The sequence below is a fragment of the Mytilus edulis genome, chromosome 10 (assembly GCF_963676685.1).
Source record: "Mytilus edulis chromosome 10, xbMytEdul2.2, whole genome shotgun sequence".
NCBI classification, from domain to species: domain Eukaryota; kingdom Metazoa; phylum Mollusca; class Bivalvia; order Mytilida; family Mytilidae; genus Mytilus; species Mytilus edulis.
In genome coordinates, this window is record NC_092353.1 from 56046998 (window position 1) to 56068905 (window position 21908).

Sequence of the window (21908 nt, forward strand, 5' to 3'; positions counted from 1 at the left end):
ATGATCAATGAGACTTCGGTTTACCAGTTCCACATCTGCAACCTTTCATGGTTATACACTTGATACACTACTAGATCTTTGCAGAATGCTTTAATAATGAATTGTTGCACTATTGGGCATTTTTTTTGCCAGTGATAAAGATAATAATTTATCTATTCCGACTTACCTATGTTTGTTTCTCTCACACTAATGACAATATCAACATTGCTAGCACCTCTGTTTATTGAGACAATTGTGTTTATCCAGATTTTTGTAATAATATTTTTCGGTAGCGAATTATTAAGGGTATGAATCCTTTTTTTTGGGGACCCTCTATTGAAAAAAAAACTCTTTTGTTATCTTCATATTTATACTTTTGAAAATATTATGGACATATAAAATGTGTTTTAAACCCATACCAAGCCGATCTTGGTGTGTAAGTGTAAGATCGCTCCGATGGCCGGAGGCCAGAGGGTGATCTAACACTGACACATCAAGTCCGAGTGGGATAACTATTTTACATCCCAGCTGTTTTAGATTAGACGAAAAACCATTTACAATTCATGAAACACAACCATAATAATATACTTATATATTACTATATGATGTATACCCTTAATGACCCCCGAACATGATGAATTGATATCAAACAATGCCAACTCGCCCCCTGGTCAATCGGCCCACACTTTATCGCCAATTTATACAAAAAATCCCCCCACTCTTTTTGTCCGACTCGCCCCACTTTTGAGAAAGTGTAAAATCAAATTGAACAATCAGTCTGACAACTCACTTATTAACGAAAAGGGTTTAAACCCCCACTGAATAAAGGTCAGCCAACTCACCCCACTTGTAAAAATATCTTGCTTCCTTTAAGTATGTTAAATTATTGATAATTCGTATCCAGTTGTCCTGGTTTAGTGGTTTGTGTCGTGGCTTGATTTGCCAAAGGTCTTGAGCTCGAAACCCAGCGTATACACTGGATTTTTTCTATGTGAATTTTGATAGCTAGTCTTTTCCTTATAATTAATTATAAGTTTTATGGTGGATTTGACATTCCCGCCAAAATGTTACAGAACAAATGAAAGCAGGAATAACAAAGAAACTCAAACTGGGGTGTTCTGGTAGGGGTGATCCGACAAAGATCACCTCTGTTAGAACAAAGGAGCTGGGATGTAATTGTGAATAGTAACTCAGCTGCATGGTTTTTCTATACCATTACATCATATTTGAATCGTAACGGTGCACTGGAATTGTCTAAGCGCTTTGAAAATTGCCGTTGAAAAATTCGGGATGATAAGCGTAACTCGGAAAAAAGATAATCGTTATTATGGTATTAAAAAATGAGAATTTAATCGTAACTGGATACTAAAAACTGGACACTAAAAACGTAGATCTGATAGCATTTGATGAAATTATGGTGATGAATTAATCACGTTACACCATCTTATGACATTTCTTTTTGTGCATATATTAATAATAATTGAAATAGATGTTGAAACGTGATTAGTTCATCACCATAATTTCATCATATGCTATCGGATACACGTTTTTAGTGTCAATATCAATAAAACACTATTCAGTTACGATTATCTTCTAATTTTTTAATACCATAATTACGATTATCTTTCTCCCGAGTTACGATTATCATCCTGAATTTTTCAACGGCAATTTTCAAAGCGCTTAGACAATTCCGGTGCACCTTTACGTTTCAAATATGATGTAATGGTATAGAAAAATCTTGCAGCTGAGTAACTAGTGACAAAAACATGCTACATTTGAGAAAAAGGACTGTAAATATTTTACCTATATCTGTCGTCGCCATATTGCGATAGTCGTTATTTTAGTTACGATTATCTCTTTAATACCAGTGAAAATGACGAAAAAAGCACTACCACAGCATACGTCTTTTAAAATATTATTGTTGACTAACAAAATTTCATGTTAATACACGTAAGACAAATTTAAACATAAAACAGGTATATAACCTGGTAAAGATGCAACAATAATAATTGTATCCAATCGAATTCCTTGTAAGCATCAATTGATAAATAAATTTGGTGTATTTACTGTCTTCTGATTGGTTAAAATAATTGGCTTTATTTTCAATGTTATCAATTTTTATGGCAACACGCCCACTCTAACTTTGTGTATTCATACGCAAACATCCTGTGTACGTTGTTATTCGTATTAATATATATCTTTGAGCCTTATTTTTGATAGAAATTTATTTATAATGAATGGCAATAATTTATTTTGAATTTATTGAACCATAAAATTAATTTTTGACTCTTCACATTTAACATAATCCGCTTCGCGGATTATTCAATGTGAAGAGTCAAAAATTAATTTTATGGTTCAATAAAGTCAAAATAAATAACAGCCATTCATTAAAAAAAAAACTGATTTGTGAAGTTGCCAAGAAATATGTATTTGTTGTGGCTGTAATAATGCTAAGATGCAACTGTTTACCTTGCCCATATTTTTTTCTTTCTGTTGTTTTGATTTTGTTTTGCAGTAAAAATTTCATGATACAATCAAGTAAATATTTTGACTATACTTACTTTTCAAATCAAGAACATTCTCTAAAGCTTCTATGTATTTCGCTTTTGTTTCTTGGTCAGGACTTTGATTTTTTTTAATGTTTACTTCATCTTGAAATCGATTTATGTGTGTCGACTGATGAAGATGTCTATCAAAGCGTAGAGCTATTTCATGAAGTTCATCAAAGAATTCTTCAAATGTTCTCTGAGACAATATCGGTGAAGGTGAATGCACTAAAGCATTCCTTCTCTTCCTTAATCTTTCAATGTCATCGCCTAATGTCGTCTGATGTGGACCTGTAGGTGAAGTTCCCCAATTATTCGATGGCCGTTGAACTATAGTGAAGTAACTTATCATTTTGTACATTAATGATTCATCAAACATGTCGTAACCAGACTGAAGTAAGGTGGAAACCACGTCCATTTCCGTTCTGTTTAGATATGATCGAATGCCATGTGTGTTACTTTCTATCATCTCATATAGCTTTGCTGCATTTATGTGCACACAAGCAAGTTTTCGCATCATTTTGGGATGGAGCTCCTTCACAGTCATTGCGGCTATAGCATATCTCGTTCTATCACTTGTTTGCATCATGACCTGTTAAATTAGAAAAATGATTCATTGTAATAGTTTATTGTTTCAAAAACTGCAGATAACTTTGTAGTAATTAGAGTCAACATCAGTTTACCGATGTTTATATCTCATAAATTCATAACCTTATACAAAGAAAATCCCCGAAATAATTAAGATTTTGTTTAAGGATTCACTGATTTATTTCAGGGACTTTGAAAAATAATTAAGAAAAATTTCATACAAAAGACAAACGCCCACAACATCAACACTGTGAGAAATTTCCAAATTGCAGGGCAAAAATTAAAATGTTTGGAACAGTTAACGATATGAAAAAGTTATAAAACCTACAAAAATAACAAAACATGTTCATTTAACTACCTTTTACTAAAGTTAGTTAACGGTCATATAAGTATCCATCTCATCTTGTACCTACATGTAGAAAAACTTTCCTCTAAATCAAAAAGCTTTCAAAAACAAAACAAGTTTCTCGAAATTTCAATGTTATAGATACGCATGCATTGGTTCAAAAATTTCCTGAATTAACGAGAGGTCCAGTAGTTGAGGTAACTGCATATGGTGAAACATAATCCAAATTGTAATACATTTCCTGGAATTTGTAATATTGTTTTACAACACAGTTCGCGTTCACAATTTGTTTTTTTAAGATTTAAACTAGCATCAGTCTATGGAAGAAGCCAATCGATCAAATCGTTTCTTAAATTGAATAGCAATATTGTCTCATATGAAATTGTAAATATGCAGACACTGCATGCAGGAAAAGTTGTTTTCGATCAATAACTGTATGTTAATTATTTTTAAAAATCAATTCCCTATGTCTGGTTTATATAAAACGTATAAAATACCAATTTTAAACATATTGTTCAAATGCAAACAGTAATTAAGTCTGGAACCTGATGTTTAGAAGTTGTCGTGTGTTGATGCGGTTCATAAGTGTTTCTAGTTTTATACTATTTTTTTTTATCTTACCTCCAATAGATTTATCGGGATATGATTGGTTAATGGACTTTACGTGGTGACTATGTATATTTGATATAAGGTGGCACATGGTTAGTTACCATATAGGGTTAGCAACCATATAATGTTAGTAAGGAGCTACTTCCCTTTCAAAACAAAAAGGATACCACAACCCTTTAAAATCAACACGGTGTTGAGGGAAAATCTGAAAGGATTTAACAGACGACGAAATTGACAATTAAAGCTTGATATAAGTACATAAAACATAATTAAAGCTGTTAAAGTTGGTACTGTTGGCATAACGGAGTTACTTCCCTTTCAAAACAAAAGAGAAAAAAAGAAATCTGAAAGGATGCAACAGACGGAGAAATAAATACATGTAAAACACGATTGAAATAAATTGAATCCATACAGTCATTCAAAGCTCAAAATCTGTTATCATTGGCATTTGTAAAATGGAACTATATCATCTTAATACTAAATATTGAAGACTTGATCTCTTTGATTGGCCGCTAGTCAAAATACAACATTTGAAGATAGCCGATAAGATAAATTCGTTACATGGTGTGCTAGTGACCTAATACTAGATATATGGGGTCAGTAAATTTCATATGGGGATTCGGGTTCCGCTCTAACCACATCTGACCCCATATATCGTATAAGGTCACTACCACACCATTTAACTAATAACTTATCTTACCTCCTACAGAGATAAGATTGGTTAAAGTACTACACGAGGTGACTATGTATATTTGATATAGGGTGTCCTAAAGGTTAAAGGGTAAGTAACCATATATGGTAAGTTACGGGGGTTTCTCTTTCACAACAAAAAAGATGCCACAACCCTTTATAAATACAACACGGTCAAGGATTCAACAGACGAAGAAAACAATGATGAAAGGTTGAAAACACAAAACTTACAAGTTGTTTTTGTTTGCATAACGCAGTTACTTACCTTTCAAATAAAAAAAAAGAATATAAAAGGATTCAACAGACGAAGAAAATGTTACATGAAATGAACTATTGAAAAAAAATCATAAAATAAATGTAAAGATAAAGAGCATTGGCATTTATTTTCTGTAAAGACAAATATATGGAAGCAGGATTTTAATACTTAGTGTTGAAGACTTGACCACTTTGAAAGGCCGAAAGTCAAAATATTACATGAGAAGATTGTCGGTAAGATAAATTCGTTACACGGTGTGCTAGTGACATAGTACGAAATATATGCGGTCAGTTTATTCTATATGGGAATTGAAGCTTAGCTCTCACCCCATTTGTAATTTGCTGACCCCATATATATTGTATTAGGTCATTAACACCATGTAACTAATAATATGGATGCGATACTTTTAAAATATGATAGCAATGCTTTTTTAATGTCATTTTAAGTTTTAAAATTTCTAATGTCACTATAAGTTTTAAATAGATTTAATGTCAGAGCTGAACGTCAACATTTTTGGAAGCATTTTTGCTATTAATACTTCCTTACTTGTTTTCGAAGCAAAACCAATTTTATAGGTTCAGGAAAGGTATCAATCTAATTAAAATTATCATTTAAACCAAACTTTTGATGATTTTAATATTTTTCATCAATTTCACATTTTGGTCAATTATTGTGAGAGAAAAAATCACATTTTCACAACTAATTTTTTTCATACTTTCAAAAACGATGAAATGGACCAATCTGAAAAAATTCAACTTACAAAAACTATAGGTAGGTGCTAGTATAAGAAAGTCTTATCATATTTTGATGCTTTTAGTGTCAAATTTATCATGCTGTCAATTTTGTAAATTTGTGATTTTTTTAAAAGGCATATTAACTTTTTAATTAAAAATGATTGAAAAAATACATATCTAAGAAATTTGGAAAGAAAAATGACATATTGGATGTAAATTTTTCTAGTTGAAATATTTTTTTTTATCACTCACCCATTGTCTCAAAATCATATATATTTTTTTTGTATTTGTACATAATGGCATGGAAATTAAAGTAGGATATATTAGAAAATAATTGCACACAAGACATCTTGATACTAATTTAAGAAATCTACCCGAAAATATGTGTTTGATTATAGCCAATTGTGTAAAGATGTAAATATCATTGAAAATACACCTATGTCGTGTTATTGCAAAAATTCCGAATATACCTATGGCCCCATTTCCCATGTCATAACAGGAGACCTTAACATCGTTCGCGACCGAGAGTTAAAATCATTCCTCAGTAAAGGACCTAAATATCGTCCCCCGTCGATTATTAATTGGAATGAGTGTCGTAATATCATCCACGACTCACTCCGTACCTCTTTTTTAATTCAGTAATGGAGATAGTTGATATTCGAATACAAATTTTGAAGAAAATTTTACTGTTAACAACAACCATAAAAACCATATTTCGCGTATCAAACATAAACTAAAAGAACTAGCCAAGGGATTTGTTTTTGTCCCGTTTGATAAAACTGCTAATAATATCATTATTGTTTGACGTTAATTTTATACAGAGGTTCTGCAAAAGGAAATCACCAATTCACCAACATTCCAACTGACTTCATTTTCAGAAAACGACATATATAACAAACACAAACTTTTAGCTACTTCTTTACAAGCAGAACCAAATACAATGAAAGTCCCAACTATGTACTGGCTTCCGAAGCTACACAAAAAGACTTACAAATATAGATTTATTTCATCTTCAAGCCATTGTTCCACTACTAAATTGTTTCGCTTTACTTACTAGTACACTTGGTACAATAAAAAAAAAAACTGATAATAAATTGTGCAAATAAGGCCTTTGAAAATAGTGGAATTAATTACTTTTGGAGTGTCAAAAACTCGTTGGAAGTACTTGATAAATTGCATTCATATATTGGTGATTTTGAATCTGTTAAAAGTTTGGATTTTCCCCATATACCACTTTGCCTCATATTCTTATTAAGAAAAGAATCACATCCCTAATTAACTGGGCATTTAAAAAGTTAGAATGCGAGTACATATGTTCAAACTCTGTTAGGTCATTTTTAGTAGCAATAAACAACAGAAATATGTCAATTGGACATGCTTTGATACTACATATGCGCTTGGATTTTTACTTGATAACATTTTCGTTCGCTTTGGAGATTCCGTATATCGTCAAGTTATTGGAATTCTAATAGGGACTAACTGTGCACCACTTATTGCAGACCTGTTTTTTTGTATTGTTATGAGTTACTATTTATGACTAAAATTAGCAAAGACCCATCGAAACAACATTTGATACAAAAATTTAACAATACTTTTAGATATTTGAATGATATATTGGCTCTCAATAATGACGACTTCAGTAGGTACACTAAAGAAATTTATCCTGTTGAACTTACTTTAAATAAAGCTAACAATGAAATATTGCAAGACTTTAAAACTTTAATATTCAATGTCATTTGGAAAGGCAAAAGAGATGGATTAAAAAGATTAACACTTTCAAATGATTTTCTGGAAGGAGGACTTAAAATGACAGATATTGATGCTTATATAAAATCACTGCATTTCAACTGGATTCTTAAATTAAGTGAAAATAAAAATGACAACTGGACAATTATTCCCAAATTTTACTTTAACAAATTTGGAAAAAATCTTCTTGTATTTAAAATGAATTTAAAGAATATAAACGACATTGATAAAAGTAAGTAACAATATTTACCGGACTTCTATAAACAACTGATTAAAGATTGGATAATTGTTAAGGGAGGTAATACAAAATATCTCAATTTTTTCTTGAAATAAGAAAATAAATTTTATGGGGAAATGATAATATCCGGTTTAATAGAAAATGTTTAAACTTTGAAGATTGGATAAAAAGTGATATATATATATATAAATGATGTAATTGATGAACAGGGCAATATCTCTGAAACTATCATTTCAACTAAACTTAAAAATAAACAAAATTGGATAAGGCAATTATATATGTTAAAAAAAGCAATACCATTTGATTGGAAAACAATTCTTTGCACTGAAGATTCATTCAAAACTTAAGTTTAGGTTATAAATTATTTAAAAATTATCCACAAGCAATTACTCCCTTAATAAGTACAAAAGAACTCTATAAAATATTCACACTGAAAGATAGTTGTGATAAACCAAATGGTTTTCTTATGTGGGAAAAAATATTTGATAAACATTTAAATTCTAAATTGAAAAATACTTTTGTTTTTATTTTTCAATATCTTACTGATAATAGATTGATAATATTTAGATGGAAACTTATCCACCACATACTTCCAAGAAATGAACTATTAAAAAAGTGAAAAATTACTGAAGACAACTTATGTAAATAAACTCATCATAGGTACCAGGACTAAATTTAGTATATACGCCAGACGCGCGTTTCATCTACTAAAGACTCATTGGTGACGCTCGAATCCAAAAAAGTTTAAAATGCCAAATAAAGTACGAAGTTGAAGAGCACTGAGAACCAAAATTCCTAATAGTTATCAAAGGTACCAGGATTATAATTTAGTACGCCAGACGCGCGTTTCGTCAAAATAAGACTCATCAGTGACGCTCAAATCAAAAATATTTATAAACTCAAACAAGTACAAAGTTGAAAATTTTTGCCAAATGCAGCTAAGTTGATCAATGCCTTAGGTAGAAAAGCCTTAGAATTTAAGCATTGTAAAACAAAGGAAGACTATGAACATTTGTTTGTCAATTGCTCATATAATAATGACTTTCTTAAAATAGTAATGAAATTAATGAAATCCCTAGGTATTGAAAAAGACATTATAAGCCTTGAACATTTAGTAACAGGGTACAAAATTGAAGATTCAGCATACTTTGATTTTAGATAAATATTAACTATAATATCCTTCTCAATATTCAAATGTTTTACTTCCGCGTTTTAGACCTTCCCCATGCATGTTCAATGTTTCAAAACTTGTTCAGCCATGCATGAGTCACCACATGTAAATTATATTGCATTTTTTATATTTTAAAATGTGTATTTACAAAAGATAGAAAGATTTGCTAGGTATCCGTACGTTTCTGGATAATGTGGAAAAAATGTATAATTTCGGATGAGTGTTCCAATTTAAACATGTCAACTTTTAATTACTTGCGCATTACATATATATACATTTCGACAAAAAAAAGATCAGTATATACAAAAAGAAAACTTAAATAGTAAACTCACCATATAAAATCGTTAAATCCAATGGATAATAATTATGTTTAGACGACACACATCAAAACTATAGGAAAAACGGTAGTATTACATTTCAACAGCATTAGGTTGGCCTTTTGTGTACTCAAGACAGGTGAAGGAAATCAACTTAGGAGCGCTGTGATTGGATGTAATGGTACAATATATTTGTTTATTTATCTATGAATAACTGCAGTGTGTAAATTTACAATATAAATTTTAAAACCTATTGAAATATGTTCTAGAGAATAATTCGAATAGGCTTCCAAAATTTCATATATTTGGTTCAAATTGACGGTGAGCATGGATAACATAAACAAGCTCCGTTTGAAATTGGTTATGATACTATTTGGCTTCAATTTTCAGAATACAGTAATAAAGTACTAACACCACACATAACTGTTTTATCCAGGTTTTTATTATAAGAACTGGTAAATTTAGAAAATGCTAGTATTGTCGCCTATGGCAGAATAATATGTACCGTTTTCCCTATAGGTGGCACGGTAGTATTTCCTGGGCCATAAGGGATAATGATAGCCTTTTTAGAATTTTCACCACTTTCTAACACTGCAAAAAATTCTACATTCACAGTTAACTGAAGTACTTTCATTTTACCATTCAGAAATGAATTTGAATATGTATCATGACCGTTTACTTTTGCTATTTTTAAAATCCTAAGGCCACTAATACTTTTCGGTCTTTTATGGTGCAGTGAATGCAAAATTTAAAAAATATCTCATTCATTATTATTATTATTACAATTTTTCTATAGCGCTAAATCTAAAACAATATTACTCAAAGCGCTTTACATCACATGTTAAACGAAATATACACACAGACAGTGATAAAAATATAAAACATGAACACACAAAATAAATATTTAAGTGTTAAAACTTTTCTGGATAAAAGGATTAATAATGTGGAAATTTTTACAAAAAAGTGGAATATATATATATCAATGAATCAAAATAAAATTATACTGAATAAAGTTGGTAAAATAAAATTATACTGAATAAAGTTGGTAAAATAAAATAACCAAAAAAGTCTAAAATAAGATTGCTATTAAAAATTATCAAATCTAAGTTAAAACTTTGAAAACGTATTCAAAAGATGAAAAAGGAATATTACCATGTAAAAATATAATTACTGAAATGAAAAAATATGTGTGCTACTAAAAACATACTATGTACATATTATAAATGAAACATATCTCCAGTTAAAAGAAAGATTCGATAAAAAATCATTTTCATCTGTATGTAAAATTATTTCATATTTTTCTACGCCTGATTCATCACTCAGTTTGGGAAAGTATGTTCAGTTGATACTGTATTTTTTGTCCAATCACACTGTTTAGATACATTTACCTAAGTAGGGTACACAAAAGAGCAACCTAAATTCTGGAAAGCAAATACTACCGTGCCACCTTAACCAAGACATAACAAACTTGAAACCAGTCATGACACCTATGATGCATAGACTTCTTATTTTGGAAAATATTACAATAAAGAATACCAGTCTGCACTCATTTCTTACCAAAAAAAAATGAAACATTCCATCCCTACCCCATCTGGCAGATTTTCACTTTTTTTTCATCTTCCCATTTTATCTTAAGGAGTGAACAAAACCCAAATATATGATGTTTCAAATCAACACAGAAGTCAAACATGGTGATTCAGGAGGAATTAGTGGATTGCCAACTCTGTTTATGCATTGTTATGGTTAATCTGACTGAAAGAAACATTTTTAGCACCAAATCATGAAAACTGGAATTAAAGTCCATTCCACATTTTACAGCATGCCTTATATTACTTTAAACATTTCCAGATTATGAGGTTAATACAACAAGAGTCTTTAGATTGCAGTTAACTATTATTCCAAAATCTGTTTGACAATACATGTACTAGAACACATCTCTAAGTTGACTGTTTGTCTATTTCTCATGTATGCATTAAGTTAAATTATGTCCCCTTACATAATCAATTTGCCTTTATTGTGCTTTTCACTGTCAGAAAATCTTAACAACTAATGGTATTTGCATGGAGGATGAATAAACCATTTAATCTTGCTGATATAACATCATAAATACATTCTTGGTCAAAAATAAGGTCTATTCAATGTAAAGAAACCCCTATTTCTATCTCTATTTCAGACCAGTATGAGAGCTTAATGAATAAGTAAGGACCCCTTCACCACTTATTAGTTCCCCAAAAGCTCCAACTGGTGTCATGTTACATCAGACCTACAAATTTAACCTCAAGAAAACTAGTATAGCTGTACTTGTGTTGAAAAAAATAAGAAATTATGCAATTTATTTATTTCAGTGAAAATAATAGGATGTACATGCAACCGAAGAATGTCGTGTCTCAAATTTCAGTGGTTGCACATGTGTCAGACTCTGTGAAAAGTCAAAGAGAGCATTTATAATTAAAAATGTAGTGCAAGTTACATAAAAACAATGAATTTCTACTTTCTAGGTAAATTTTTACATTATTACCTACAGATCAGGCAAAATTTGCTGAATCAGCAATTTTTACTCTCAGGGGTGATATTTAAGGCTTGTTTTTATCATAGTTGCCCTTAATCAACTTTGTATTGATAAACTTACAAATTGCATAGGTAAAAAAAATTCCTTTATTGATTTAGTGTAAAAATATATATCCCCCTTAAGGTGGCACGGTAGTATTTCCTGGGCCATAAGGGATAATGATAGCCTTTTTAGAATTTTCACCACTTTCTAACACTACAAAATATTCTACATTCACAGTTAACTGAAGTACTTTCATTTTACCATTCAGAACTGAATTTGAATATATATCATGACCGTTTACTTTTTTTGCTATTTTTAAAATTCTTAGACCACTAGTACTTTTAGGTCTTTTATGGTGCAGTGAATGCAAAATTTAAAAAATTTCTCAAAAATTCATTTTCATCTGTATGTAAAATTATTTCATATTTTTCTACACCTGATTCATCACTCAGTTTGGGAAAGTATGTTCAGTTGATACTGTATTTTTTGTCCAATCACACTGTTTAGATACATTTACTTAAGTAGGATACACAAAAGAGCAACCTAAATTCTGTAAAGCAAATACTACCGTGCCACCTATATCCGATAACGCACATGTGAAAAACAACACATATTGTGCCCAATATTAATGGAAATACGGATCATACCGATAACGGACTTGATTCCTGAAAAATTGAAAACTATGAAAAAGAGAAAAAGAAGCACAATTAAATGTATGTGTAATCACAATTTTTATTAAATATATTTTGTGAAATGACTTGTGGTATGAATACTAATATTATGAAGAAATAATATCTTACAAAATAGTGCTTCCCTTAACTATTAGGTAAGATAACATGAGGGATACTAAGTTAAAGCTGTACACTTAGTAAATTGTTACAGCAAATATGCAATAAAGATATTGTTACGTTATAAAAAAAAATAAAAAAAATACTAACAATGACCATTGCCCTTTCCTCGATCTTGATATCTAATTAATTAACGGAAAGCTTAATACAAAAATTTGTTATAAAGAGATGATTTTTCATTTCATTTTTCGTTTATTATCTATTTTTAGATGGTGACGTTCCTTTGTCGCCATCTTATGGTGTTTATATATTTCAACTTGTACGATTCGCTCGTGTATGTAACAACGTACTAGATTTTAGCAAGAGAAATTTATGTATTACTGAAAAATTATTACACCAGGGTTTTTGTTATCACAAACTGGTCAAGACATTTACTCAATTTTAACATGCAGACATCTTATACGTTCAGGTATTTCACATCGAATCTTTTATTGTAATATTCTTTACAAAGCACAGAAATGTCAGTATTCACCTTAAAAGCTTTTAAAAACCTTTAAACAGACTTATTAAGAAGGGATATAGTTACGATAATGGTGTCAGGTCATTTAACATAACATATTTTGGCTTGAATATTGATTCAATTTTAGGGTCTTTGCATCGGAACTAAACACATTTATTAAAAAAAACACAGTTGTAGGGATGACACGAGCTACGTTCTTCTAATATATTTTATGATAGTATGATACTAAACCCCTAACGGGAGGGATTGTGCCTGATATTCATATGATGAAGATATAATCTTTCAATAAGTTTAATTGAGGTCTGGAGCTGGCATGTCAGTTAACAGCTAGTAGTCTGTTGTTATTTATGTATTATTGTCATTTTATTTATTTTTCTTTTGTTTAAGAAATAATTACTTCGTGTCATGCTCTATGCTCATTTTAACATGGGTAGGCATTAAATTTGTCGATATTTTACACTAAGCGTCAGCGAGGTGTAAAATGTGGTCAAATATAATGCCTAATAATCGAGCCTTCACATGAAACTCACGTGAAAATTTTCATGTGAATTTCGCGTGAATTGAGATTTACATGAATCTGATATGAGATTTTCCAAATGAATTTCACGTGAAATTTACAACATTTTTTTTATATTTTTCATGATTTTAATTAAATTTTAAAATATAGATGTTATTTGAATTACTCTATTTTAAAAATTTACGTGATTTTCGTGTGAAATTCAAATGAGTTTCAAATGAGAATCACGAAAAAAAAAGTTTCACGTTTAAGCTCGTTCGAGGTAAAATTGATGTGAATTTCACGTGAGATTCACATAGATTTAAATTCACGTGAAATTGATGTGAGTGAAATTTGCCTGTGTATGTTACGGCTTAACAACGGAAAGTTGACAGTTTAAAAGTCAAAATCCTCGTTTTTGTGATAGATTCCATTTTGAAATCCTCACTCTGTGCTTATATCAAATATCGAAGACAAGTTACATGCTTGTGGAACACTCAATTTAATCCTGTCAATACGCTCTTTTAAACCGTTTTGGAGAAAAACTAGATCTATCTATATTTAGACCGCGATATTATAAATACAGACTAAAATTCAACTCTTCACGGATTTTTTTTATTGATATTGTGTTACTTAAATTGCTACTTCTGCATGTTCTGTAAACAGGGTTTCGTATTTTTCGAAACTTTACGATCAATGATCAGAAGTAATGAATCATTATGCAGGGATTTCGTTACTAATAATCACGCAAATTATTTACCAAAAAAATAATCCGTGAGGATTCTTGAAATTATACAAACATGATATCAATACCTGATTTTGACGGTAATGTTGGTTACAGAAAAGCAAATATAGATCTCTGGTTTTTTTTACTGATCCATTAATAAAGCTCAGTTTTGAAAGATATCGATTTAATATTCTTATAAATTCTTTGGATATTGTCACTGTCGATATTATCATCGATAATTAAACATTTAGTTGAAAATGCATTGTTATTCTATTATAATCACCCTGTACATTGCTGTAGATACTTCTATTTTTGAACAATTCTACATTTTGCTTTACGAATTGCTTTTATAGGTTCCCCTTTGGTACGGGTTTTGGTAATTCTTTTAGGCCATACGGTTATATAGCTATTTAATATATATTGTCGTATATGGCACGTCAGCTTTTTTTTCAAAATCATGCCACCGCTTTTTCATCGATTACTCTTATTTTTATTTATATTAGTGTTTTTATAACACTTATGTTTATATATATTTACCTTGTAAATAAATTGTTTTTTAAATATATTTAGAAGCTCATTTAAAACGCCAACTACAGCCTTTTAACTTTCAAATTTCAATGCAAAATTTTATGTCATGCACAATTGAATATGAATAAACTAGAAATTGGTATATTCTACAATAACGTTTAAAGATGTACCTTTGATAACTATTTGATTATATATATATAGATATGCTTCATTTATAAAGCATCTCATCCATATGACTTCTTTTCAATACCAATAATTGACAAAAGTTATACATAAATGCAAAATTTATATATGTACGCACATTTGTCATCCTTTTGTCATCTGTTACAAGAGTGAAAATAAATCGTGAAAGTCCCAGACCCCTGCATTATGTATCATTTGTGAAGTTGACACGGAATGTTTATCAACAAAGAATGGTTATCGTCCGTTGAACATTTTTAGTAAAAGGACGAAATGAACTTTGATATAACCCTAGTTCGTAAACTTTCTACTCAGACACTGGCGACGTTTTATAAAGTCTTAGAGGCAGATGGAAGCACTTCAATACCGAATGAGTTCAAAAAATATAAACCCGTATGAAGGTGATGTAGCAATAAACAGTTAGCAAAAAATACTATAATTTGCCCTTATGAATTTTACCATCCCCTTTTCATTGCTTTCTTGTAATAGCAAGCTTACTGTTTGTGTCACATATGGGCATATATATTTAATCAGAACCTTCCATAGATTTTATATCCAGTATATAAAATTGTAAAATATATTTCTTTTTGGTGTATCCATGGCATCAATCTGCATTTATTTGTCATAAAATATTGCAAAAAGGGGGGGAAAGATTTCACATATTTCCCCAAAATTTGGCTAAAAGTAGAATTTCAATCGCTTGAAGTAATACCTTTTCTGAAACTGTGTACATATATCATTCAGCATATCGAATGAAAATCATATGTCTTTCATCTCATTTTTTTGTAAAATTGCGTCAAAACCTTCGTGTAGAAAAAGAGTGTTTGTAAACAGTACATTAATTTCTGGACCGATGGCCGCTCTAGCTATGTAAATACGGATTGTCAAACAGAAAACAGCCCATAAAACATGTAAAAAATAATCTTAATGCTCTGATAAACCATCTTTGAAGGCTAAATTAGCACTCATCTGTCTAAAAATGAATTTTATTATACAATAACTTTCCTATTTGAAAAATCCACAGGGGCCAAAATGCGAAACTAAACTCCTAACTGTGTATTGCTACCTGAAGTTGATACCCATATTGCTACTATGTTTGTGTGTGTTAGTGGGGGGGGGGGGGGGGTATTCAATTGTAAAATCGTCTCGTTTGTCATAGATTCTATTACTAAGATGAAGTTAACATGTTAAAAAAAATACTACTACGTTCTCAGACAGGTTTACATATCAAAAGACAAAAACCTTTTGTGTTCAAAACCCAAAAGCGAAATCGAATGGACTACAAGATTGGATATTTATACAAATTGCTTTTGTCAATAAGGTACATTAATGTTAAATTTTAATTGAATATAAATAATCGCAACTTACGGTTTGATGTACGACCTGTTGTAAACAGTTGGTTATTTATCAGCATTTACAGATCTGCATATCAAATAAACTACAATCACCATCAGATAAATATATTTATATTGATCTATTAAGTTGATGCATTTGTATACACTTGTTTGGACAAGAAATGATTACTAGTATGTTTTACCTGAATGATTTTGTTGATAGATTTGCAGTGGTTTCAATAGAAATATGACGGAATGCAAACGCTTTGTTGAATGTTAAAATATTGCTACATATCCGATATGGAGACATGCCATTAAATCTTTGCTGATTTAGTAATCTTTCATGGTATCAACCGTTTAATTTCGTTTCATATTTTTCTAATACTGCCACTTCTCTACTGTCCATATTTTTACATATTTCCCGTTTCATTATACTTTTTTAAATAACACATTTATGTACCTTTTCAATCCTTCAAATAGCCGTCTCTATAAATTACCGTAATATGAGTTATTACCTAATTCAACGTAAAAAATTAACTTACAACTCCATATCTAAAAAACGACATTACACACAAAAAAAAAATCTATAAACTGAGCAACACGAACCCCACAAAAACTGTTTTTGTGTTCTCAGGTACTCCGGAAGGTTAATTAGATCCTGTTCTGAATGTAACCTCCATCGTGTTGCTCATGTAAGTACAAATCGGGTAACAAGTCTAATTCGGTAGGTCATCTTAGGGGAAAGAAGACAGGATGGTAGTGATGACATTTCCGCTATTTTCTATAAAACGGATAATTCATATTGGCCAACCAACTCGTAATGTCGTCCGTTATAATTACGAATGGATGATTTCAACTTCACTACTTGGAACTCTTGGTTTTATAGCCTGCCTGTGAGTATCAACTTCAAAGAAAAAAAGAGATGGGATATACTTGGGTAAAGTATAGAAAAGTCAGTTGTTTTGATACTGTTACAAGATGAAAGCTGTTTAGATTGTATGTACTTTTTTATTATCCACATCTGATTCATCCCACCTCTAGAAAAGATAGTTTTACAATAACTTTTTGACAGATAGTTTTATTAGCTGTACAACGAAAATAACAGCTAGTGTATGACACCGACGGGCATACCATACAGACGATTGCTACAATGATCTTTCATGAATCTTGAGATTTTGACAGAATGTTTATGTTAACATGTATTGTATTTGTGTACGTATTCAATTATCTGTTTACTGAAGAAAATATTGTTTAAACTTAGATAAATATAAAAAGAGAAGGCCTATTCAACCTGACAAAATTGAACGCTCGATTATATTTAACAACTTAAAGAAAAAAGTGTCACATTCTTACGAAGCTATCCACCAAATTCAACCATTTTTTTCCGACGTAGTCGGTATAGTTTCGGTTTGTGTCCTTTGAACTTAAGGACGCTGTACTTTGGCAGCAGAATACGCATGCTCGAAAATCCTTTCTGTGATTGGACAAAATGCTGTCATGGTGGGTTATTTGGTTGTGTTTGAAAAAACGTCTTGAAAATTATATCATGATGGAAAGCAAGTGAAAAACTATAAATATTTGAACTAGATCTTACAAAGATTTATATTTTTTTTTGACAGCTGTTTATTCGGGACAATTATATAATTTTTAATGTAAACTTTGTTGTCGCACGTACATAACTCTTAGAACGCACCTACGGATGTGAGATTTCCGCGGGGTTTTGGTGAATGTAAACAGAAAGATACTACTTATTCTAGCAGTTTCTAGCTTTGTTAACCATGAATTAAGTTTAATGTAAACAGAAGTAAATGTATATTTGTTTTTTGTTATTTGAACTGGATTTTTTGACAAATAAAATTTTTAGGTGTTATCACAATATTCTTACATATTATTGCCTTAATATAACCAGACTTATAGTAAAACATTTCTTGAAGTTACATTCAGATGGAGATTGTATTAAAGAGGTCCTGCATCATTAAGTCATTATGCTTCTGAAGGTTATCGAAGTGATAGTTTTAAACATATACTCAAATTTAAATACGTCGGATATATTTTTTTGAAGATAGTTCTTGTTTTCATTTTGCCCTCTGTCGAATATTTATCAAATATAAAAAAAAGACGTGAAGTTGAAGAAATCGTTAAGAATATTAGAAATATGTTTGAAAATACAAAAACATAGGCTTTACTTTATTGTGGAAATCATTACATGTACATACAATGCATTTTTTCAAGTTTTGTAACAATGATTGAAAATTAGAATTCTGAATTCATTTTTACAACAAGTACAAGTTCTATTATGTCTGGTTATACCATAAAATCTTTCATTTACCTCACTTAAACATTTAACAAAAAGTTCATTCTTTATAAAATACAACCAGTTACACTTATTATTTGGATATCTCTCTAATTCGCAATATCAGTAATAATAACGATTTTTCAATATACAGTTTAAAGTATTTAGTCATTTAAACCAATATTTTAAAATCCTTTGAATAACTTTATCACTAGCTAAGGCCGTGTTCACACCAAACGCCGTGTACAGTAAACATGTTTACATTTGGTTTAATGTAATGTACACTAGTTTCACATTAAATTTGTTCACATCTTTACACATTGTTCAGTTACCTGAACACACGATTTGTTCACACTTGTAAACTATATGTCATTTAAATGTTCATTACGTAGAACTGGGTTCTTATTTTCGGACAACTTTTCTAGCAGTAAGGGAACGATTACTTGAAATTAAAAAAAAGTTGGGTGATGGATTTTTCCACAAATTGATTCTAAAAAAATCGGGTCATACAGATGATAAGAATAAACAAATATTTTGAATCCAAAGTTTCCCCATACATTATAGTTTTAAATATTGAATTGTTTCCATCGAAAAAAAAATATATAAACTTTTGCGCGAGAAAAATTCTGACTCAGAAACTCCCCCTTTTCTTTAAGCAAAGTGATTGCTCCTTTTTGAAAGTCATTTTGGATGATTTGCAGGAGTTTAAAGATGTCTCGATTACGCATTAAAACGTAGGCTGCATCAGCGTGCTTACAGACGAAGAAAAAAAATCCGATGTTAAGGATCACTACATTTCTATCTTATATGTGTGTATCAATTAGTATTTTTTTCTCTAAGGAGTGTTTGGCAAAGGGAGGGGTAAAGTTGTTTTTTTATCTATAAAAAATTGTATATTAACGAATCTGACATGCTAAACAAACAAACAATTAACCTCAACCTTTTTCAGTTATGCATTTTTGAGTGAATCGTTGTTTGAACAAAGACCAGTGGCAAATATTTCTGTGTACGTCCAGTCGTTTCTGAAAGACCTTTTCAAATGAATTATGTGTTCGGCAATGATGATGGATGAGTCTAGATAAGAGGTTAATTAAGCTACGTAAAGTGTTTGTATAACAAATAAATATATCAAGTTTAGACAAATATGTCTGTAAAGAACTTAATTAATAAGTTTTATAAGTATTAATTTTATATAAAATTCGTTTCTTTCTTTAAATATACATTGGGAAATTAAAGTTCTGAATGCCAAGTTTTGTGTACACTTGTCTATACAAGGCCTACATCGACTATCGACTGCATGTAGACAAAACATGATTTAAACTACATGTTTACATTGAGTTTTATTAATGGGAACGTAATAATGTTTAGTTTATGTGCGAGTAACACTAACACAACACCGAGTTTAGGTCAATGTGAACACGGCCTAAGCCTAAGGTATTAAATTGAAGTTTAAGCAAATACCGATTCAATGAAGTCGAGTTATTTACTTGTAAGTGAATAATTCATCATCAATGATTCTTAGCTTATTTTGACAAAATTGAACCGTACTAGCTGCTAAAGGCGAATTATTATTTCACTATTCCACTTTCATTATTGTTTTTAAAAAAACCAATCATAATTTATTTTTTATATATATCTCGTAGCTAGTGCCCTTTTAAGCACATTTCTAATAGAACTTCCGAAAACTATTTGTTTTGTTATAACATTCAGTGTAGTCCAGTCAAACTAAGATTTAACCTCAAACTAATTGCAACAGAAAATGTTTTAGTTCTAATCTATAGTATTATGCCCTTTATATACACAGAAAAAAGTCCCAAAAAATCTAACTTGAGGAAAACTCAAAATCAGCATTTTAAATTTCCTATGGAAATTAACATTGGGAGGGGAGATAACTCTTGCAAAAGTTAGTCTTTTTTGGTCAGATTTTGGTTGTTTTTCTTGAAATTTATGTATAGTATGATAATTTGATGGGGTTATAAGTTTGTATTTGACTTAATTATGTAATTTTCTGCTCATGAAATGTACAAAACCGAAGTGTTATGGGTAGTTTTTTTTTCGTACATTTTTCTTTAAAGAAATTGCAAATTTGAAGCTTTATAACCATTTTAAAAAAATAATATGAAAATTTGGTATTGTTTATATCTGAATATTATATTTTTTTCAGCAACTTACTTATCTTAAGAAATTTTAAACCACAGAAAGAAGAACACATGCTTAATTATTTTTAATAAATTTGAGATTCTTTACCTTGACATGTTGAAAAATTCAATAAATGGTCAACTAATAAATTACGATGTCTAGATTATAGCTTGTTAAAATATATGAAAACACCTTTAGAGTTGTTTGTTATACTCTAAAGACCTCTAAAAAATCAAGAATCAATACATTCGGATAAATAGAAGCAGTAAAGTTATAATTTTGTATCAATTTGTATTGATATTTCTGCCTTTTTTGCAAGAGTTATTTCCCTTTTCAATGCAAATCTCCATAGGAATTTTAAATGGTGATTTTTTTAGTTTTCCTCAAGTTAGATTTTATGGGACTTTTTTCTGTGTATATTTGGGGTATAATACTAAAGATTCAAACTTAAAAATCTTCTGTTGCAATTACTTTCAGGTTAGGGTCAAATTTATGCTAGATTGACTGGACAAGTGGTCGAAACGTCTATAAAGGGGATATTCAGGAAATAAATGCCGTTCAATAAAATAAAAATATTTGCAAATCCAAAGCTTATAAAAAAATATGGTGAGATAAAAACAAAAAAAGACCAAAAAGTATAACCAAAAGAAATCAAAATTTTGTGACAGCAAATTTTAATAACATAAACACCATATTTTCATGACAGTACCGAAGTACTGGCTACCAGACATGGGGCGATTTACATTACAATGTTATGCACTATATTACCATGCATTACAATTACAAATTTGCATTACCCCATGCCTGCTGACCACTGCACTTATAAAACCCTCGGGGACTATCAGTCCCCCAGCAGAGGCATCGATTAACCTAAACAAATTTGGACATGGTTCATTTATGGCACAACATGGCCAAAAATATCAACTTTGTCAGAAAACATCAAAACGGATAAAAAATTTATTCGTAAATGGGTCTTTTTCAAAAGATTTCATGCTACATAAATAAATTCTTTTCTTCATACTATTCTGCAAAGTAGGCCCATTTTAGACATTTTGTCGAGTTATGATGATTTTGTGCAATTTTCAGACCTAAAAGCTTTAGAAACACCTTTGGCCGCCTCCTACGATCCATT

General features: G+C 30.4%; 1 protein-coding gene across 1 annotated transcript in view; it reads right to left on the minus strand.

Moving 5' to 3' along the window:
* Nucleotides 1-16532, minus strand: part of LOC139492496 (uncharacterized) — a 57950-nt gene extending 41418 nt beyond the window's left edge. The window contains exons 1-2 of the mRNA XM_071280672.1: nucleotides 16379-16532; nucleotides 2541-3117 (exon numbers count right to left, since the gene is read on the minus strand). Of these exons, the coding sequence (XP_071136773.1) occupies nucleotides 2541-3114 (574 nt within the window). The 5' untranslated portion in view covers nucleotides 3115-3117; nucleotides 16379-16532. The remainder of the gene's footprint in view (nucleotides 1-2540; nucleotides 3118-16378) is intronic.
* Between the last annotated feature and the right edge of the window lie 5376 nt (nucleotides 16533-21908).